Source organism: Onychomys torridus, chromosome 3 (assembly GCF_903995425.1).
Source record: "Onychomys torridus chromosome 3, mOncTor1.1, whole genome shotgun sequence".
In the NCBI taxonomy this organism is placed as follows: Eukaryota; Metazoa; Chordata; class Mammalia; order Rodentia; family Cricetidae; genus Onychomys; species Onychomys torridus.
The window spans coordinates 32,196,442-32,220,063 of NC_050445.1; the positions used below are offsets into that span (position 1 = coordinate 32,196,442).

The 23,622-nt window shown below is 39.9% G+C and overlaps 1 protein-coding gene across 2 annotated transcripts in view; it reads right to left on the bottom strand.

The window, feature by feature from the left end:
• Positions 1-23,622, bottom strand: part of Trim24 (tripartite motif containing 24) — a 110,516-nt gene that overhangs the window by 700 nt on the left and 86,194 nt on the right. The window contains exons 9-18 of one of the 2 annotated variants that reach the window (XM_036181155.1): positions 22,234-22,400; positions 18,342-18,515; positions 15,681-15,854; positions 13,590-13,725; positions 11,027-11,099; positions 9,403-9,571; positions 7,621-7,949; positions 6,799-6,931; positions 4,313-4,387; positions 364-513 (exon numbers count right to left, since the gene is read on the bottom strand). In XM_036181155.1, coding sequence (XP_036037048.1) covers positions 364-513; positions 4,313-4,387; positions 6,799-6,931; positions 7,621-7,949; positions 9,403-9,571; positions 11,027-11,099; positions 13,590-13,725; positions 15,681-15,854; positions 18,342-18,515; positions 22,234-22,400 — 1,580 coding nt within the window. Of the gene's footprint in view, positions 1-363; positions 514-4,312; positions 4,388-6,798; positions 6,932-7,620; positions 7,950-9,402; positions 9,572-11,026; positions 11,100-13,589; positions 13,726-15,680; positions 15,855-18,341; positions 18,516-22,131; positions 22,401-23,622 lie in introns of both variants that reach the window. The other variant, XM_036181154.1, reaches the window with a different exon arrangement.

Here is a 23,622-nt window from a genome sequence, read left to right on the forward strand (position 1 = left end):
AACAAGCAGCACCAACAAGAAAGACACAGTTCAAGGGGCTCGAGAAGACTGGTAAACGAGAACTCTTTGGTACATTCTTACTATTTCAAGATAAGCAAGAAATCAAAGTCTAAAAGTACACAGTTTGCAAAATAAAAGGAAGGAATGGTAAATACTCATACACACTCTAAACTATCTAGGTATGAGGTGTCTTGCATTTGCACTTAGTACATGATAAAACTGCAGATCAAGTGTGTCTAAGTCTTCCCAGTAACTTCCTTCCTACCCTGGCAAACCTGAAGCACAGACTCTGTGGACAACTCATTTTGGAGCTGTCTGGGGTACGATTACTCTTCACACTGATGTCACCTCTCCCCATCTCACCTCATTGAATTCAGCACAGTTCTGAAAGATCAATCTAAAATCAGCTACAAAATCTTCAGGCTTTGTATACATGCAATAATCCTCCTGAAGTCTTTTCTTGATGGTTGACAAGTCCATTGGGTTTTTAATTATTTTATAATAATCAGGCACCTTACAAAACAAATGAATTATTACAATATAAATAAGTAAATTGTACCTGGTCCTATAACACATACTATTTTTCTTCACATTATTTTGTCACTGGTGAAAAACAAAACCAAGAAGCAAACCATCAACATTTTCAAGTACCTACTGTATTTCATACACAGGTTTTGTGGCACTTTCTCTAAAAACAACACTTCATATTGGCATTTATTCATTGTACACAGTGTTGGGTATCACAAAGGTAGCTTTCAGTGCATCATATATGTATATAAATGTATCATGAGCTTCTTCCCTTTAGCCCACATTCCCCTATCTCCTATCGCCAAAGTCTTCCCTCCTAAATGCCCAGATCCCATCAGCTTTCATGTCATAGATGCATATGGAATACCAGGAAACCCATTAATTGAGAGAAAATACGCAACATCTTCTGCATTTCACTTCATAGGATTATCTATTTGTATTTATTTTCTAGAAAATGACATAATTTAATTCTTTATAGCTGACAAAAAATTCGTTATGTAAACACACAGCATTTTTTAAGCCCATTCACTTGCTGATGGACAGCTAGGCTTATTCTATCAGTTATTGTGAACAATGCTATCATAAATGTGAATGTGCAAGCATCTCTGTTGTAGTGTCCTCTGAATATGTAAATCACGAGAGATGAAGTAAGTATAAATGGCCAATAAACAGTAAGTAAAAATGTTTAATAACCTTAGCTACAGTCAGAACGGTTGCCACTGAGGAATGAATGAACACACACACACACACACACACACACACACACACACACACACACACACACGGGGTAGGGGGTTAGGGGGAATACTGATGAGGACATGGGAAAAGTGAACCCCTCTACACTGCTGGTGGGATATCAATCAATTCTATGGACATCAGTATGGAGCTGCTCAGAAAACTAAAAACAGAAGTACCCTATGGCCTAATTAGCAATGACTTTTAATGGAAAATGTCGTCATGTGTTTCCTTTTAAATCTCCTATATGCTCCCTCTTCATTATTAAATACAAAGCAATTATTAAGCTGTGCATAGTGGTGCACACCTTTAATCCCAGCACCTGGGAGGCAGAGGGAGGCAGATCTATGAGTTGAGGCCAGCCTGATTTATATAGCAAATTCCAGGCTAGCCAGGGGTACATAGTGAGACACAGAGACACAATCTCAAAAAAAAAAGAAAGACAGAAAAAAAAATTGAGTAATTGTGACCCATGGTTCATGGTTGCTGTATCTAGCAAAGCTATCTGGTAAATCTGATGGAGAGGCCTGATTGTGGTGGTGCATGTCTTACCAGCACTGGGGAGGCAGATTCAGGAGAATCTCTATGAGTTCCAGACCAGCCTGGTTTAGATAGTGAGTCCCAGGCCATCAGAGGCTACAGAGCAAGACTCTAAAACAAGCAAACAAATACCCATTTAAAAAGGATGGATTACCCTGGGTGGTGGTGGTACACGCTTTTAATCCCAGCACTGGGAGGCAGAGCCAGGCAGAGTTCGAGGCCAGCCTGGTCTACAGAGTGAGATCCAGGAAAGGCGCAAAGCTACACAGAGAAACCCTGTCCCGGAAAATGAATGAATGAATGAATGAATGAATGAATGAATGAATGAATAAATAAATATAAGCCCTGGGTTCAATCCATAGTACCCTAAGAAAAGTCTTACTTCCAAAAACTAAAATATTAGAAATAGACATGGTGATACAGAGTGATCCCTTCAAGTTCCAGGCCAGCATGGGCTACACAGTGGCTCCCAGGCCAGCCAGAGCTACACAGTGAGATACATATTCACTGTACAAATAATGGGTTTAATTGCAGTATTTTCTAACATGAAGTTGACTATGCCAAGTTGAATTATTTATGAGTTTTCTTCTTTCTAGTTTGCATTAATTTTTAAAACCCCAAAAACCACAAATAGAAATGTAATTGGGAGGTGGAGGTGGGAGGATCAGTAAATTCAAGGTTATTTTCCCTCTACACTGTTTGAGGCCACCCTGAGAAACAGAAGATCCAGTCTTAGAAAACACAACCCAACCCAACCCCAACCCAACCCCAACCCCATTCATTCAGTTTCAGAGAGAGCTTTAGGTACCACAGAAAGAGAACATAGCTTAGGTATGGGATCCTTTCCTGATACTGTAAAGGTACCAAAGTTATTCCATGCTTGCAATAATCTGGGTGGGATGAGAAGGGTATCCAAGAAACAAACAGAAAGTATCAGCCAATTGCTATTAACATTCATCTATTTAGTGAAATTACATCACTTGTAGGATGATGAATAAAACTTGATATCATCATGTCAAGTGAACTAAATGAGAGAAAAAGAAATACTACATATGGCATGTAAGGGGAACTATGTGGAGGGAGAAAGAGCCTTAAAAGTGGCAGAGAGGAAACAAGACAGGGTAGTGGGAAAACAGAAGACAAATCTTGTCCTCTGTCTTATATGGAATTTAGATTTAACACCCCTCCCACCCCCCCATACATAAATACACGTGCACACACAAGTACTACAAGGAAGCAGAAGGCTTGGGAAGAGGAAGGGAACCAGTGGGAGAAGACAATAGAGGAGGACAGTGAGGGTGTATGTGTGAATGTGAGAAAATGAGCAAACTAAATGATGTCTGAGCCCAAGATTGGAAAAAGCACAGGGACAAACAGCCAAACGAATGGAAACACATGAACTATGAACCAAAGGCTGTGGAGCCCCCAGCAGGAGCAGGCCCTCGGGATAAATGAGACAGTTGATTAACTTGAACTGTTTGGGAGGCATCCAGGCTATGGGACCTGGACCTGTCCTTAGTGCATGAGCTGGCTGTTTGGAACCTTGGGCTTACACAGGGACACTTTGCTCAGCCTGGAAGGAGGGGACTGGACCTGCCTGTACTGAATCCACCAGGTTTAAATGAATCACCAGGGGAGTCTTGGCCCTGGAGGAGATGGGAATGGAGGGGAAGGGATGGGGGGAAGGCGGAGGTGGGGGTGGGAGGGAGGAGGACAGGGGAACCCATGGCTGATATGTAAAATTAAAACACAAATATAATAATACTACTACTAAAAAAAAGATAATCAAAATAAAAAAAGAATAATTATTAAAGACTATATAGTGTAGTCAACATTAGGCTTTTAAAAAATTTCCTCTTCTAAATAAGTCCATTCCTTTAAAAAAAAAAGAAAATAGCATATATAATACTTGGTTTCATTATGACAACTAAAAAAATTTATTAAAAATATAAAAAAATTAGCTCGTATTTAAGATGAAAGCACTGCTTGTGTGTGTGTGTGTGTGTGTGTGTGTGTGTGTGTGTGTGTGTGTGAGAGAGAGAGAGAGAGAGAGAGAGAGAGAGAGAGAGAGAGAGAGAGAGAGAGATATCTGGGTCCGGAGTCTGGGGAGAAAACTCGGTCAGCCAAGTGGTTGCTATGCACCATGAGGATGTGAGTTGACCACGGGCACCCATGTAAGACGGCAGGCATGACAGCACACACTATAAGCCCAGCCCTGAGGAAGCACAGACAGGAAGATTCCTATGGATTACTGGAGAGCCAGACTGGACTAATCCATGAGTCCTAAATCCCATGGAGAGACTCTGTCTCACAAAACCACATTCAAGGTTGATCTCTGTCCCGCCCTGACCAATACCTGCACACACACCCCACAGGACCACCCCCCCCAAAAAAAAATTTGTATTAGAAACAAGAGATTACTGAAATGATAAAGAAATCAGGTTCTCATAAATCAAATTAAAAAAAATTATCCAACCATGTAAAAAGTACAAATGACACTAATACTTACAGTTAGAGGAACAGGGTCTTGGAAAGCCAGGCTCATTTCATGGCAGTAAAGAAACAGAAGCAGGCGTTCACATTTCTAGTGAAAAACACAAATAATAAAACAATGAGGGGCTGGGATTTAGCTCAGTGGTAGAGCGCTTGCCTAGCAAGTACAAGGCCCTGGGTTCGGTCCTCAGCTCTGGAAAAAAAAAAAAAAAGAAAGAAAAAAGAAAAAAGAAAAAACAAAAACCAATGAAATCATGGCTTATTCCTAAAACAATTCACAGGCCTCAGAATAAAAATTAAAGCGCGGGGAATACATAAGAAACACTGAATCTAGCCAGGCAGTGCTGGTGCACACCTTTAATCCCAGCACTCAGGAGGCAGGCAGATCTGTTTGAGATCAAGGGCAGCCTGGTCTTACAGATCCAGTTCCAGGACAGTCAGGGCTACACAGAAACCCTGTCTAGAAAAACCAAAAACCTAAACAAAAAAGAAAGGAGGGAAAGGAGGAAGGAAGGAAGACAAACATAGACAGACAAACACACTCAATCTCTGGGTTTTGTTTTCCATTAACTAACAACTTAGAAAATATGGATAGGAGAGTTCCTGTAATTAGGTCAATAAACCAATATCACTAGAAAACATACATTTTGAGTTCCTCAAGATGAAACTGCTCCCTACCCCCCATCATTCTAGTCCAGTTGTGTGAATCCACAGTCACTGGAGGAAGCAACAGTGCAGAGCCTTTTCCCTATAATCCCTGACTTAGATACCCCTCTTGCAAACAGAGATGGCCTGTTGTGAGCTTGGCCACTTTCTCCTCTCAGGCCAGTGAACGCCTCCCAGTGAACGTCTACAGTATTGGCAAAGAGTGCAGGTTCCCTGTCTTACACGCCAATTCTCAGGTTGTTTTTTTTTTGGGGGGGGGGGATGGGGAGGTTGAGACATGGTTTCTCTGTGTAGTCCAAGCTGTCCTGGAACTCAGAGATCCACCTGCCTCTGTCTCCTGAGTGTTGGGATCAAAGGTGTGAGATACCACTGCATGGCTTACTCTTTTATAAAATGTATTTTGATAAATTCTTTACTAATAAAAAATTATAGTTAAATGTTAAATAAATTTTCATGTGGTCCAAGTATGGAATTATTTCCAGGAACATTAAATCAAAAAGCCAATCTTGCTGTCAATTCTCAAGAGTCTGAGAAACAAAATCAATTAGAGATAAAAAAAAAAATGAAACAGGACAAAAATCAAAGTAGGCAAAATTTAAAAGCTTAGACTAAAGCTAGGCATTATATCTCATTCCTATAAACTCAGGGATGGGAAGCTGAGGCAGGAAGATCACTATCTGATGACAGACTGTACTAACAGAGACACCCTGTCTCAAATAAAACAAAAAACAAAAAAACAAAAACAGAAGTCAAAAATAAAGCTGGAGTTGTGACCTGTAATCACATATACTTGGAAAGTTGTGAACTCAAGGCTAGCATATGCTACACAGACAGTTCTAGTTTAGCCTGAGCTACAGAGTGTGTCCTTATGTTATAAAAAAAAAAAAAAAAAAAAAAAGGAAAGAAAAAGAAAGAAAAGAAAAAGTCAAGCTTTAGGTGGACAGTCAGTAGAGTGAGGAGTGCCTGGATTGAGTTCCAAGATGTAATGTAAGAGAGCTAGATGTGCTAATGCATACTTATAATCCCAGCAGTACAGATGTGGAGAATGGTGGCACCTTAGGGCTCACCTCCCAGGCAGCCTATCCTGATCCCTAAATTCCAGAGCAATGAGAGATTACATTTAAAAAATAAATTCACCTGAGGCTGTCTTCTAGCACTACCCCTCCCAAATCCAAGTCCAGCTCTATCTATGAACGACATAGTTCATTTTGTTTAAGTATAGTATTTTGAATTACCTAACTAAGTTTTCTTGTGTTTAATTAAGAAGCTACAGTTCTATGTAAGCACAAGGACCCAGATTTGGATCCCTAGCGCCCAAGTAAAAAAGACAGGCATGGTGGCATCCAGCTGTAACTCCAGTGTGAGAGAGGAGGAGGAGACAAGTGATAGCCTAGCCCCGAGAGCTTCCAGTTCAGGGACAGGCCTTGTCTCAAAAATAAGATGGGAGGCAGCACCAGGTGGATCTCTGTGAGTTCAAGGCTAGCCTGGTCTACAGAGCGAGATCCAGGACAGGCACCAAAACTACACAGGGAAACCCTGTCTCGAAAAATAAAATTAAAAAAAGGTGGAAAGCAAAAAAGAAAGATATGTTAGGTCAACCTCTGGCCTCCCTGTGTAGAGGGCATGGGTTAGATCCCACAGGAGTGTATAGACAGACAGACAGACAGACACACACACACAGAGCGCTTGCTATTGATTATTTAAAATTTGTATTCTTCTGTATGTAGAAGGGGAAAAAAGAGAGACTTAAAGGAGAAAGAATTCAGTATAAAAATCAACACATGCAACAAAAACACTAATACTAATACCCTAGTGTGAAAATATTAAAAAACTTACCCTTTTATCTATTGGCGTTAATTTAGTAAGGCCTTCAGATTTCCTTTTTTCTGAGTTGTGACTGGGAGCATCACAATCATATTCAACTTCTGGCTTAGATAAGTCTCGGCAGAAAGTACAAATCCATTCTCCACTGTTGGGATAATGAACCTTTGAATTCTGAGTGTATCAGGTCTCTCTTTCCCACCCTTCCCACCACCTGCAGGCCATCTAGGACATGTTTCTTTGGCATGGGTTTTATTCTCTGCCCATTCATCACTTACTACTAGGTACAAAGCAGTATGGAGAAGAAATGGCAGAAATCTGATGCAAAGGTCTAAGAAGTTAATAGTATTAAAGTCTGACTAAACACCACACTTCTGATCCTCTCCTCTCTATCTTGTCCATGCTTGGTTACAGGTGTGTGCCACCAAGGCCAGCTAGGGCCTATTATTATTTATCACAACAGATGAGCTGTATGAGAAGCACAAAGACTAGGAAGCAGTGAACAGGAAACTGTAGATCAGAGTTAGGGACTTTCAAGTATGCATTTGTGCCAAATGGAATTGAATCTTTAAAGGTTTTGTGTTATTAACAATTGTCGAAAATCTGTTACATTTAAAAAGCTCTACCTCCCACCTTACCCTCTTCTGCCTTTCCTCTCTCCTTCCACTCCTATGTCATTGTTTCCAATTACATCCATTTCCCTCTAAAGTGCTGTGACTTTTTCTGTTTCCTTGGGAAGCAGTACTCTGGGCCATGTGTATGCTGGCCAAGAAGCTCTAGCACTATGCCACACTCCTAACCCCACGCTTTATACTTCAGAAAGAAGTACTGGTTTACCTCGGGAAATTTGTCAATGTGGGCACGTGACAAGTGAGGTGGAATACTTTAGGACACTTTTCACAGCAAAGGAGTTCCCCTCCATTTTGACAAACTGCACACCAGTCTTCATTGGGGTCATCCTCCTTCCTTGTCTCCCCGACATGCACAGGGGATTTCTGGGAGGCATTCAGCCACTCAGCCTTTCCATTTGAGGAGTTTTCCTGATGAAGTCCAGGTTGATCTCCTGTGCTATCAGGAGCATCAGATCGTAACACAGCTTCTTCAGAAGCAGAGCTCTGATTACTGTTTAAGAGGAGGGAAGTAAGTATACTTCTTGGATAGTTAGTCTGCAACCAAAGAGAAAACATTATTATTTATGTATGCATGCATGTTTTGAAAGTGATCTTTTAATCTTTTAAAGACAAAGTAGGCAGTGTGGAAATCAATCACATGAGCTGTAAACATGGTTTACTGTAGCTACTAATTCAAATTACATTTCAGACACTGTGCTGGCTAGTTTTATGGTAACTTGACAAGCTGAAGTTATCTGAGAGGAGGGAGCCTCAATTGAGAAAATGCCTCCATCAGATCGGGTTGTAGGCTAGCCTGTAGGGCATTTTCTTAATAGAAATTGATGGGGGAGGGTCCAGCCCATTATGGTGGTGCCATCCCTGGGCTGGTGGTCCTAGGTTCTATTAGAAAGCAGGCTCAACAAGTCTATGGTAAGCAGCACTCCTCCATGGCCTGTGCACCACCAGCTCCTTCCTCCAGATTCCTGACCGGTTTTGAGTTCCTGTCCTACCATCCTTTGATGAACTATCAAGTGGAAGAATAAATCCTTTCCTCCCCAAGGTGCTTTTGGTCACGGTGTTTCATCATAGAGATAGAAAGTTTAACTAATACAGACACAATATTATTCTGCCAGGATGAATCTAAATTCTGTGTTTGACCCTAGGTTGGTAAAAATTCCTAATCAAAACCAGAAGCTTTTATTTATCTCCTTTAAATTTTGTTTCTGAAATTTGAAAGTAACAAATGTGGCTATAATTAAACATAGACATTCTTTGGAGGTAATTATTTCCAAATTTAATTTGTTCCAGGACAAGGTGGCTTAGTGGGAAAAGGTTATTAGAAAACCTGAGTTTACTCCTTGAAACTTCCATAGTAGGAGAGACTTCAGCAAGTTGTCTTGACTTCCACATGCTCTCTCATCCCCGCCCCCCCCACATTAAAAATAAAATGTAATTTAAAATATTTTTAGTTTAGTGTCTAGAGAGCTAGCTCAGTGGAGAACTCAGGTTCAGTTCCCACTATGCACATGGTGGCTCACAAACACCTGTAACTCCAGTTCCACACCTTGTACAGACCTGTACAGATATCAGACACACATGTGGTGGACATACAGGCAGGCAAGACATTTATACAAACAAAATCAATCAATCAATCAAAGTTGGAAAATCGAGCTTGTTCTGTTGTCTTTGTCTTTCCTTTCTCCGTCCTCTTCTTTTTCTAAATGTAATGTGGAAATTCTGCCTCAGCCTATGAGTAGCAGGAATTGTAAGCACACACTACTGTGCCTAGTTTATCTCCATTATTACAGTAAATCTCTGGCAGTTTGCTGAATTCTCTTGGTAGCCATCACTAATGCCAGTCTCCATGGGGCTGTAAGACCCCTTGGACTACTGTCTAATGGTTCCCCTCCACAGATGCCTGTGGAGCTTCTGTTCTACTTTCTGTAACAGGACTACCCTTTTCTTGCCTCTTAAATGGGAAGAGTACTGTAAGCACTGATGTAATTACATTTTGAGTTCTAGATTCTTCATCTGATTCTTGTTTTACTATAACAACAGGAAAATCATAATTTTCAGGTGGTCCACTGTTTTCTTGTTTTATTCGGATTGGCTCCAACATGACTACTGGGACTTTGTGTGTAGAATCAGCTCCTGCTGGTTTGCTAGAAGAGCCAGAGCTGTGAGGGAGAAAGGAAGAGAGGGAGACAAAATGAGACAACCTAAAAAGTAGTAAACAGAAGAACATTCTAGAATAATGTAACTTCACAAGAATAACCACATTTTATATATATCAGCAGTGAATGATGTTAAATCATGTATCTGAAAAGATAAGTAAAACCTAATTTAAGTATTCTTAGGCTCTCTAACTGCTCAGCTAGATCTGGGGTCTTGGAACTAACATTATTTTACTCTTTCCCAATTCCCTGTCTAGTCACAAGAACTCTAGGGACAACAAGAACTCCAGGCCTTCATGAACAGTTTGTGTTAAGACACTAGGATATCATTTGTTGGTGGTTGCTCTTTAAAGGGAGTAGCTGGACAGAAACCTTGCACCATTAGCCAGTCTGTTCTTATGGGACTACAGGCCGACTTCCTCCTAGAGCATGCTGCTTTCAGATGATTTAAAAAAACAAACAAAACAAAACAAAACAAATAAACAAACAAAAAAATGGGGTTTACCTTTAGAAGTAACTTTCAAACACAGTGAGGGCAGAAGAAGGAATTTATTGTAAAGAACTTCTTTTGGAGTAGAATCCATGTTTGATCATTCTAACAGTCATAGAACAACAAAGGAAAGATGGCTTCTTCACTCAGAGACTGAGGCATGGGCATGGTCAGAAGTTAAGAGGCCAGCCCCATCTATGTCAGGGAGCTCCTGACCATGTGATAGCCTGCCTCAAAACAGCAGCAGCAACAAACCAATAAGGAAAATACTGCTTTTCCTAAATTTATCTACATATTACTATAACTACTTCTGTCTTTGCTAGCATGTCAAATACTATCTTATTTTTAGCATTTAGACAAATACTTCCTATCTTTAAAGATTAAAGTTGCTGGGCGGTGGTGGCGCACGCCTGTAATCCCAGCACTCGGGAGGCAGAGGCAGGTGGATCTCTGTGAATTCAAGGCCAGCCTGGGCTACAGAGCTAGTCCAGGACAGACTCCAAAGCTACAGAGAAGCCCTGTCTTGAAAAACAAACAAAACAAAAGATTAAAGTTGTACTATTTTAACCACTCTATTGTATTAAAATATTAGTTAAAAATCAACATTAAAAATATGCACCAAGTATCAAATCACGGACAACTGCAAGCTATTTATGCAGTTAGTTGGCTCTTCATGTCCATGGCCTCCACATTATGGGAGGGAATGGGCCTGTAACTGAACATGTACAAGACTATTTGGGGGATGGGATGGGTGTCGTCGTTCTCTAGACAATGCAATATAACAAGTTTTACAAGACAATCACATTGTATTAGGCACCATTAGTAACTAAGAGATGATTTAAAGCATACAGGTCACCTAAAAGACTTGAGCATCTGCAGGCTTTAGTATCCTGAGAAGGGTCCTGGAACCGATTCTCTGTGGATACTGAGTAAAGACTATACCAGTAAATATGGTTAAATCTATTTACCTTCCTCGGCTCCCAACGCTGGAGGCACTAGGTGAACGTATTGGGGGATGGACACTAGTCATAGTAACAGGTCCTGAGGAGGAGAAAATAGACATACATAAGTGAATTAACAATTATGTGTTCAGGTTTGTTGAGTGTGTTTACTTAAATTATACCAAAACCAGGAACATCCAATAAAATTCTATGAAACAATAAGCACATCTTTTATATTTGTCAGACCAAAAGTTCTTCTTCTTTTTTTTTTTTTTTCAGAGCTGAGGACCGAACCCAGGGCCTTGTGCTTGCTAGGCAAGCGCTCTACTACTGAGCTAAATCCCCAACCCACACCAAAAGTTTATAGTCATGGTACTATTGACTTCTGGGCAGTAAGAAGTCTGAGCATCACTGGCTATCTCCATACTCTCAACCTGAAGTACTAGTAAAACATCTTGCAGTAGAGAAGAGGATTACAGTGTCAGTGAGAACTACACAAGACAAAGGACTAATATATAAGGTGGTCAAGGGGATGGCAGAATGGCTTAGAGGTTTAAGGTACTGGTCAGCAATCCTGACAACCTGAGCTCAATCCCTGGAACCAAATGAGAACAATTAGTGGGAGAAGTGAAAGTTAGATTCTGATGTGAAGCAATTGAAAAAGAGGTTCTGAACTGCTGTCATAAAAAAGGGTCTATGCTCAGGCTGCTGAGATGGTTCAGGAGGTGGAGTGACTTGCTGCCAAGTCTAATGACCTAATCTAATGACCCCAGGACCCACACACGGTGGAAAAAAATAGATTCCTATAAGCTGTCTTCTGACTTCCATATGCATGCTGTGGCACATATATATATATATATATATATATATATATATATATATATATATATATATATAGACACAAGTAAGTAAGTGTAATAATATTAACATTTTTGTTTCATCTGTTTGGTTGGATGCCTTCCCTGTGTAGGAAATACCTGTTTATGTGTCTTTCAGCAGCACCAAGCACATCATAATTTATTCATGTGTACTTGTCCTTTATTTGATTGTAAATTCATGTTTAAAATAAGAATTTCCATTTAAATTTTATAACCACTTTATTTTTTGCTAACATTGCAGAAAAATTAAGTTCACTCCGTTCCATTATTCTATGTAGATACTGTTGTACGGCGAACCTCCTCAGAACTGAAAGTCTCTCCTCCAGGGAAAAGGGAGGCTCCTAAGTCTTAGGAAGATGTGGACAAATGGAAGCTAATGAAACTTTTCAGAATTCTGGATGCTCACAAAGTTAAGGTTCAGAAAGTTAGATTTACAAAGGCAAGAGAGCCGCAAACTGTGCAGATGGCCCCCAGACCTGGCTTTGCCAGGGATCAACCACCCTGGGCAGGGTGTGGTGAGCCCACTGGCTCTCCAGGGTAGACTTGAACGCAATTCTTTCTTTGGCTTGCCACCAGCACAGTATCTGGATGTATCTGTTCATGTCTCCTCAGGAAGTCACACATGAGATACCTGCTATGTCAAGTTTCTAGGAGTAATATCTAGAGTGTTTCTTGGAGGAAACAAGTAGGTATATAAAATATTATATTATATTATGTTATTATTATTATTATTAGGTTTTTCGAGACAGAGTTTCTTTGTGTAATCTTGGCTGTCCTTGAACTCACTCTGTTTGACAAGACTGACCTTGAACTCACAGAGATCCACCTGCCTCTGCCTCCCAAGTGCTAGGATTAAAAGTGTGAACTACCACCACCTGGGTTATAAAATATAATCTTTTAAAACATTTACTTTTATGTGAATTGAGTGCTCTGCCTGTATGTACATAAATGTGCCACATGCATGCAATGCTTGGGGAGGTCAGCACTGAAGTTACAGTATAAGGCAGCTGTAAGCCACCATGTGGGTGCTGGTTTGGAAAGCTCGTATGCTGCAGGAACAGGAAGTGCTCTTAACCACTGAGGCATCTCTCAACCTCCTTATATTAAGCCATCATAAACACAACTAAACAACAATGAACAAACAAACCATCAAAGACTGCTCTCTTCTTGTGTATTTTATTAATAAAATTTGACTCTAGAGAAATTACATTCTAGAAGAGACCACATCACAGGCAATTCTATTTATTAATGAGGATATGATAAATATTAGCTCATTGGTTCCTATAATGCCAATGAATTTTGCTGAAACTGAAGAAGTACAAAAGGTTAACCTTTTTTTTCCTTTGTGAAGAGTACTAATTTTACATGGTATAGAAACTCAGGATGGCGAGGTGGGATCAGGAGCTCAAACCACTTGTCACCAAGCCTGACCATCTGAGTTTGAAGCCCCACTTAGTGGAAGGCAAAAATCAACTAACTCCAAGTTGTCCTCTGACTTCCACATGTGTACTATGGCATACAGGAGGAAATACACACACACACAAAATATATAGGAAAGGAAGCCTCAAGATACAGTTAACATTATCATTTTAAAAATGAGGCAGACCCCCCCCACACTACCAAAAATGAGGCAGGGAAGAATTTTTAATCATTATGAGTAAAAATATGAGTAAAGACTAGCAAACTTTTACAAATGCAAAAGGTGGCTTTACCTGCAAGGCCTGGAGACGGCACTGATGAATTTGGTGACTGCACTGTTCTGTTTGATGGAGGTCTTGGCTGGCCATGATCTGCACTTGCATCTTTCCTTGCAATATTGTCCAACATGATAGTACTTGAACAGTCAATCTTCCAAGAGATAAATTATTTCAGAGCAAATTATCTTTGCAAACTAAAAACCACTTTAAATTTACAAGAAAACTTCAATCTTAAATTCTATCTTTGTTTGAGACAGGGTTTCTCTGTCTTGCCCTGACTGTCCTGGAACTTGCTTTGTGGATCAGGCTGGCCTTGAACTCACATAGATCTACTTGTCTCTGCTTCCCAAATACTAGAACAAAGGCGTGCACCACCACATCTAGCCTTTTCTTTCCTTTTTTCCTTTTGGTTCTAAGTACTATCAAGTTAGACACAACTGGGAAGTTCTGCTAGACGATTTCCCCCAACAAGTTAAAATAAAAGTTTATTCTTTATATTCTACCCACAGCAAATATACTGAGGACACATGCACCACATCGTGCATGTGTACACACACACACACACACACACACACACACACACACACACACACACACAGAGAGAGAGAGAGAGAGAATTAGAATTTCATGCTTCAAACACAAATACTTTGTCAAGCCTAAATACACCCAAATTTCCTAAGAGCATATACAATTCCTTCATGCATTTCTACCCTTTCTCAATTAGGATCTCAATTAGGATTCTCTAAGAGAACTGTGTCCTATGGCCATAATGAAATAATACAGAAGAAAAGGAAGGAAGAAAAATTTCACTTTCTAGAAACTCTCTCTTTTATGGTGCTGGGGGATAGGAAGCAGACAAGGTCATTTGTACTGTAATATTCTTAGGTACTACTTTAGTCACTAATTTTCAGATGGTGCATTAAGGATTCGGTTTCTTAATGTAATGAAAATAATTTATATTGCAGAATAATTCTAAAAGCAAGATAAAACCTAAAATTTAGACTAAGTTTTCTTACATCTGATGTATACATAAAGAAGTACACTCTACCCATTTAGAATATATGCATTATAAAAACAGAAATGGGCTTGGGAATTTAGCTTAGTGGTAGAGCACTTGCCTAGCAAGTGCAAGGCCCTGGGTTCAATCCTCAGCTTAAAAAAACAAACAAACAAAAAACAAACAAACTGAAATGACTTGTGAGATTAATAATGCAAGTCATTAGGAAGTAATAATTGATCTCAACTTGCATAAAAAAAAAAATCAAAGAAAATTTAAAAGTTCTTTCATAATCATACAGATTATTCCTTCCAACAAAAATGTATGAAATACTTCACAAATGTACATGTTTCATGTTTGGCTGTAGGTACATCATGACATTGAAAAAAGGGAATACAGGGGTGAAGAGATAGTTCAGCAGTTAAAAGCATTCATTTCTAGAGGACCGGGGTTCTATTCCCAGCACCCACATGGCAGGTCACAACTGTCTGTAACTTCAGTTTCAAGGGACCTTACACCCCCACTCTTGTGATACACAGACATACGTGTAGGCAAAACACTCATACACATAAACAAGTAAAATTTTAAATGATGAAGGTGTGGAGAAACAGTAGCAGAACACTGTATTTTCTGCCTTTAGAAAGATTCTTAACTTGTCAAAGTTAAAGGCCCTAAGGTTTGACTCATTACTTAATTTCAATATGCAAGGACCCAGGCCTAATTCTCTGGCATATGCTCAAGAAGACGGTCTGCTGGTCTGCTACTAAGGGAATCCCTGCCTGTTCCAGGATCTTACATTTCCAGAATTCACTCGACTCTCATTCTCCACATTCTTGTCGGAAACATCCCAGCGATTCTTTAGCCCTCCTTCCCTCCTTTCCCAGCCGGGATTCTATGATCTATCATCTACAAACATCTTTAATGTCAGAGTCCAGAAAAACATTCTTCTCTATGTCCAAGTGGTACAACTTCTAATTTTTACATTTTATTTCTAAAGAGTAAAACGAAGCTTTAAGAAATACCCAAGAAACCAATAAACCTTAAATTAAATCTAGATTTACTGACACTTTTCAAAGGAAGTTATTAGTACAGATTTTCTATAGACTTACATCTGGAAGAGACGGAAGGTTGTAAGACCCTCCCACTGGTGCGCTCAGATCAATCATGGGTGAGTTATAAGCTTTTCCATCGTATCCTGCTGCACTTGTGATTGTGGGACTGGAAGGAGTGGAGGAAGAGCTGCTGGCAGTTGTGGGCGGAGCCTGTCCACTGCTGATCTGCCACTGGAGCACCAAGATGAGAAGAGAAACTGTGAATGTAACTAGGCACTCAGCTATGGAAGACAGAAGACACGGTCTGCTATGTTAGCTCAAATGTTATTTGAATGGAAAAAACAAGGGAGAGAAGATGCATATTATGTGTGTACACACACATGTCAATAAGTTTTTTCACCCCTGGGAGAGAATAGTCAGCATATACCAGAAATCCACCTCACAATCCTTGTAAAATATATATACATATATATGAAATGAACAAGGAATAAAAGCATACAAAAAGCAACTTCAAAATAAATCTGGAGAATTAAAAACATATTTTCTTTCGTCCCTACATGAAATGCCTAAAAATAATTACCACAAATTAGGGCTTTCAGGGTTTTATACTCCTCTTTCTTACATATGAACCTCTCTTTCTTTTTCACACATGAACGGGTAATTAAGCCTTACTGAGGAAAGCCTTCACACTCACATTAGAAGCTAAGATAAACACAAACAAAGACAATGCTAGCATGCTGAATGACACAAAATTGAGTCATGCTGTTTGGTTGCTTTAAAACCTCCACAAAATATGATAGAGATGATGGTTAGACAAAAAGGCATACAGTTAACATGTATTAAGGCAAAGGGAACAAAATGTTCCCTGAATTGAATAAAACACTGAATTCGGTATATTTGAAAAGCAACATGAAAAAAAAAATTCTCAGAATAAAATATTGGGGGAGAGGCAGACTGAATGGTATCCCAAGATTATTCAGCAGAAAAACTGTCCGAACACATTATCATTTATATATGGATGTTCTGAAACCTCATGTTTTAGAAAATTTTACTTATACACATAACTGTTAAAACTATGTATAGAGCCAGGCGGTGGTGGCACATGCCTTTAATCCCAGCACTGGGAGGCAGAGGCAGATGGTTCTCTGTGAGTTCGAGGCCTGCCTGGTCTACAGAGTGAGTTCCAGGACAGCCAGAACTGTTTCACAGTCTTGAAAAACCAGAAGAAAACAAAAACTGCATACAGAAATATATGAAGTTGAGTGTGAATGTCAGTTTCAGTTCCTATTCATGCAACAATTTTATCTCACCCCTATATACCTTTTCTTCCTCCCCTTCAAAGAATAATGAATCACAGCTGATGGGTACCTTTCTACATTTTTTCCCTTACTTATACGATAAAATACACACAGAAATGAGATAGAATCCCACAAAAATTCTGTAACATGATAGCTTCTTACTACCCAAAAAGTGTATCTATTCTATGAGCAGGTTCCAATTTGGTGAATTTATGCATTACAACTAATTTCTGGGGCCAGTGGTTCAGTATACAAAAGTACTTGTTGCCAAGCCTGCCAACCTGATCCCTGGAATCCACGCGGTAGGAGGGCAGAATAGACTCCTACAGTCTGTCTTCTGACCTCAGGCAGCGATTGTGCTAAGAGCATTGCCCTATCCTACATCTTCGACAGTCACACAAAAAAGTACATAACATTTGTAAATCTGATTTTACAAAGTTTAAAAAAATAGTCATATTTCTCCTGGTTTATTTGCTCTTTTATTTATTTGTTTAGATTTTTGTCCAGAAAATAGTCAAGAAAAAAATAAAAGTATCTGCTGAAGCATTAAGACAATAAATAGCCTTCTCAACACTAGCCTGTTCCCATAGAGCTTCGTTTACCCCCTGGCAGGAGTGCTTCTATCTGCCCAAGAAGTGCCAAGGGCAACCAACATGTTCCCTATCCCCTTAGAGATGCAGCTCAGCAACAGCCCCGATTTGGCCTTTAGACCTTTTGTCTCATGAGCACAGCTGGTGATGGTGATGAGAAATACCCTGTATGTTTCTCTGTTCCTGCTTTGAAGTCTGTATGCTGGGGCATTCAAACAGTGGAGAATAGCATTAAGTCCCTGGCTCTGTCACTCTTGAATTCAGCTTCGGTTCCTTGGTGCTGGTCAATGACAGAATGCAATAATCTACCCATTAAAATCTAATAAATGGAGAAGAAGAGAAGCTGAATGCTTCAAAGATGCCAGGTACTTTTACGTACTTTAGAATAACTCTCAGCATAACTACTCTGCAAAGTATTCATATTTTTATAGCTGGAGTGAGATCTAACAATAATGTACGTGGCAAGGTCATAAACTAGGAAAATAAATAGAATTTGATGCCAAGAAACAATTTAAAATTTTACTTATAATGATGAAATAGAACAGGTATGAATTTTTAAACATTATTAAATAAAACCTGGGGATGTTAAATCAGATCTTGATTATATAAACAAACAGAATGCAAGGACTCCTTGATTGTAAAGCACTGGGATGTGTTTTGGAACTCTGTCCCCACACATCTGTGTCTAAGTACACTCTGTAATTTCTAGTCATTTAAAAAGTCAAGCAAGCAGCCTTCACCATTTATTGGTCATTTGTAAGTTCATATGCTCTGAAGCACAGAGCAACAGCAGAACTACAGAAGCAACTGCACAGAAAGGTAATACTCACCTGTTTTATGGCCTGTTGAGCCAAAAACGCCATCTGCAGGGGGTTGGGCTTTATTATCTGTCGTGGCACATTCTGGTTGGGTGGATATCTCAGCTGTTGAGGATAAGGAGGAAGAACTGGCCCATTGGGTTTAGGACTGTGGTTCTGAAAGTTTATTAAACGTGGCGGCGGATGCTAGAAAACAGAAATGAAAGTGCTGCAGTAACAATGACCTCCTAAAGAGGCCCAGATCTTCCCTGTATAAAATCCCAAGGCTAGCAGCTCGCCACAGAGGACTCACTAAGACCACAGAGGCAATGGAGGATGGCAGTAATCTAGTCTTCAAGGGGAAAGGAAGTGCCTGGGAAGGGAAGGAGTGAGCAGAAGGAAAGGAGCTGTCCTGGTGGAGGAGGCAGGGGAGGAAGCAGCTTGTCTCCTCCATCCACCGCTCCAAGTGAGCAGTCTTAGCGCCCCCCCAAACTCTCATGCCAATCCCTTTTGATTGCTCAATTGTCTTTACAGTTGGGAATTTATTGCTTCTTCTTTAAGATATCATAAATGTGTATGATCAGAACTTCTTAAGAATAGGGACTACTTCTTCCCACATTCACAGAGAAGCAAGTAACCTATAAGGCTCATGGAGCAACACCTCAACTCAGACACTGTGAAGGCAGACAGCTTCAAGTGTAGCTCTGCCCTTGCTGGCAGTTTTTCCGACTTTGCATGTATTCTCCTACTCTAAATCAATTGCTTCCTTCCCCCTTTCTCCTTCAGTTAAGAATATATTACGAAACCAGTGAAAAACAGACTTATATACTGTTTCTGAGCCAATTGAAATTCCACAGGTGAAGAGCAGAAATAGTATTAGTGGAAAACTGCACAGAGAACAAGTCAGAAACCCTAGCAACTCTTTTTGATTTCCCTATGAGACTTAGGACATGAGGGTTTTATACTATGAGAAAACAAGCAGAAAATAGGGAGGAGTTCCCTTAGAGCTTTTCCAAGGTTTTTCAGGGAGACTAGTCATTTTTCAGTCACCTTAACTCTCATCCTCTCAGTGACTGCTCAACACAAGAATTCAACCAAAAACATGACATTTGATGCCAGAGCACTAGGACTAAATAAATGCTAACCCTGCCACCATTAAGAAGCTTATACATGAGCAAGGTGTAGGGGCAGTACTCTACCCATTTCCTGAACTGCTACAGTTGGGTTAATTGATGAGAACATTTTGACAAACCCAAAAGACTATTTTTTTCAGGGGGGGAGGTTATTTTAGAGACATGGTCCCTCTGCAGAACCCTGGCTGTTCTGGAACTTACTCTGTAGACCAGGCTGGCTTCAAACTCAATAGAAATCTGCCTGCTTCTGCCTTCTGAGTGCTGGGATTAAAGGTGTGTGCCACCACCCAGCTCAGATAGGATCTTAAAATCAATAGCAAAAGTAGTGATATTTTGCTCAAATAATTCATTCAAGAATTACAAGATGAAAAGAAGACAAGTGAGCATGGTGAAATTAGAGGCACGGGCACAGTGAGATCAACAGCTAGCTATCCATTATGTACAGTGTTACGTCAGCGTTCTCAATGAGCAGATAGAGCCATAGGCTGTAACAGCGTAGACTGTACAACACTAAATCCACAGTCCATCAAGTCTGTTCTGCTTATTCTGTCACATAATCAACTATTCTACATTTGCTGTCACCAATGCTTTAAGAATGCAAGTGACATGGTTAATCTTCAGAGGAAGAATTATGGAACTATCATGTAACTGACTTTTTACAAGCATAATGCTTTCAATCTACCTGTCCACATGGGCAAATGTAGAATATGATTTGCATACTCCACATAACCAGAAGCATAAGAACTACCACCTTTTTTAGACAGGCAGTGCAAAAAATTACATGTTCATGTACAAAGTTACATGTACAGAAGCTGGTAGAAAATGAAGAAACTAAAAATATAGGGAGACAGTAAATGTAACAGCCAGGGGAAAAAGTGGAAACGGTATTTGACAGAACAGATTTAAGGAAAAGGATAGAAGATTAAAAATAATACATAAGGAAAGATGTAAGAAGTACTTCTAGGTTAGAAAATTAAGTTTTATAGTAGAGACTTTATATAAATTATACCACTAAATGCTATGGACTGAAAATCAAAAGCCAACTTCTGAGAAAAGTAGGCTGAAGGCTTGGATGCTATTTCTGTTTGTCATTGCACACACACACACACACACACACACACACACACACACACACACAGAGGCAACTTCCTTCACATGGTTAGTAATTGCTTCAGTTACTTCTTAATAAAAAGGCAATTAATTAAGAGGATGGATTCATCCTTCTTGGTTAGAAACTAGAGGCAGAACATGAGCTTTACCATGTGCAGGGACCTGGGTGTGTCCCAGCACCACAAAATGAACAAATAACAGCAAAAGCATGTATGTCTATAACTCTCAATCAGGGTTGAAGAATTCTTGGAAAGCTATTTCAATGTTGTATTAAACTGCTATTCAAAAGGCTATGCCATTTAGATACTTTTTCCATAAAAAACCACATTATATATGCTAGTGTTAGTAAACTACTAGTCAAATAAAGTTTCTCCCCTAATTAACTAATGTTTTCTTTGATCAATTATTCATATCTGTATTTTCCCCATTTCCTTTTTGCTTTTGTACTAGCTTTGTTCTTAAACGTAATGAGGATTCTTAGCAAAGTTCTGTCCAATGAGACTGACTTTTATGAAACTCCAATTCATTTGTGTCATTTACCAAAATCATTACAAACCCCTTGTCCAAACAGGGAGAATATAAAATTAACTGAAAGTTGTAAATCCTAAGAAAGAGATGGATGAACTCTTTACCAGGCTTTTATTCATCTAGGTATGCCCAGAGCTAACCTGAACAGGACTGGTTAAACTATTTAATAAAAGCACATAGAACTAGAACTGGATTGGAGGGCTTGGAGAGATGGCTCAGTCAATTATGCACTTGCTGAGCCTATGTGTGGGCTCTAGTTCAGATCACCAGAACCCACACAAAAAAGCAGGGTGGGCATGCAGGCCGGCATGTAATCTCAGCACCCAGAAGGCAGAGACAGATGATCTCTGGGCAAGCTGGCTAACTAGACTAGCTAAATCAGTGAGTTCCCTGGGCTAAGCAAGAGACCACGCCTCAGTAAGTGAAGAGGATAGCAATAAAGGAAGATATTGATGTCAACCTCTGTCCTCCACATATGACATGTGCATGATTACCTGGACATAGCTCACTTGTTTGTTATATAATGCATACACATACCAAAAAAGAAGAGGACTGAAAAATGTCAGAATATAACACATCTAGTAAGAATAGGAATAGTATATGGATTTCAGGAAAAATTTAAAAGGCTGAAAGACAGGATTCTAATGAACTGCCTGATTTGTATATTGCCTATTGTACATTGCCCTAGTTTCTAGAATGCAGTATGGGTTTCTAAATACTATCTCCAAAGAGTCATGCACCCATATAAGACTTAGAGGTACACAATTGCTGTTCATCCATCACAGGCCTAAGTTATTTGGGAACATAATATTTATCCCTTGTCAGAACCGGATGACAATTCATGGAGATTGAAACTAGATATAGCAAGCAAATAAATGATTAAATAAGTTTGGAGTTATCTAAAACTAGGTGTTAGATCAAGGATCCTTTAATGCAGTCAATTGTTAATATCTAAATGAAGGGCAGTGTGTGGGGGTGTTAGAGACTGTAAGCTGCTGAACCCAATCACACTACAGTTCTCTACGTTAGGACAGGCCTGCTTCCAAATTTACCTGATGAGAGCTGGAAGGCTGCTGGACGGGCCCTTGCATCCTAGGGTGTGGTAAACCCACAGGTGCCGGCCTCCGCTGCACCTGTGGCCTCTGAGCCATTACCTGTTGCTGCAGATGCTGGAGTCGCAACTGAGCTAGGCTGATCTGTGTTGGGAACTTGGATAACTGGTTGGAAGGTAAACCACCTGGTGGCTGGGAACTCTGTTCCACGACAGGATTCTGCTTAGGGATTTGTGGCTGGCTCTCTTTATCTTCGATTACTAAAGAACCTAATTAAAGAGAAAGAAAACAAGATAATTTTGGTTAATTGGGGAAATACCACATTTTATATGGCTACTGAGTTGGACACAGGACCCCTCTAAATGACTAAAAGTAGAGGATCCCAATGAGGTTTTTATGTATATTATATACGAACTTACCATATACAAATTTTTTATGAAAAAAAATACTCATTCATTAAAAAGTAATAAGACTTTCAAGAACAGTCATCTTCCCAGTCCACATTTTCTGTTTCTACAGCTATTTCTTTCAATAAGGTGGATCAAAGTGTTTGAGTCCAGATTCTGGCTATATTGCTGAGCAAATGGCTGTGTATATGTCTCAAATGGCCTGCAGGGGTCTCTATCAGCTAGCCTCACGATTCTCTTGGCTCTCCCTTTGTTGGATGTCTTTTGTCTACTACTTTTTCCCCTTGTGCAATGTGATGAGGGCACGGACTTCTCCAGCTGTTGTTCTCTTTCTCACATAGAATACAGTCTTGGGGGAGAGAACCACCATGTTTGATGAGTCTATACAAATCCAGGAACTCAAGATGCCATCAAAGGAAATATTGCTTGTTGAGAAACAATGTCTAAGGAACTTTGGAGCTTTTGTTTGTATCATTTCCCTGTGATGAAACTGAAGAGCAAGAGGAGTATCTTCAATCATGTCAAAGACCAACAAGAGAGCCTAGTGGTAACCTCTGACTGCACTGCTTGCACAGATCATCTGCTTCCCAATGTTACCCAAGTGCTAATTTTTCCGACTCAGTGAGCTCTAATATTTAAGATCGAGTACTTCGCTGTATGTTATCTGTCAACTACTTACACACTCCCTCTCCCTCAGCCCCTTTGTGTGCATTTGCACAATTTATAACCTCACCAGGTAAACAAAAGATCTAAAAGCTAAAACAATGGGAGGGTAAGGGAGGGAAAGAGGAAAAGAATAATCTGTACATAAGATGAAGCAACTGAGCCACTAGAGGCTGGAATAATGCTTTTAAACTTATACAGCTGTCCAACCTCCACAGTGCTGCCATCTATAAAGCTTGTGCTTGCAAAGTCAGAAATTAGTTAGCAAAAAACGAGTTTTGAGGGGAAAATCTCATAGTATGATTTTGTGCTGGGTAGGCTGTGGGCTGGGCACTGGGTTCTAAGTCTACCCAGACCTCACAGCCAGTTAGCTTACACTGGCCTGAACTATGCCTGTGCCCTACCCACTCACTACCACCCC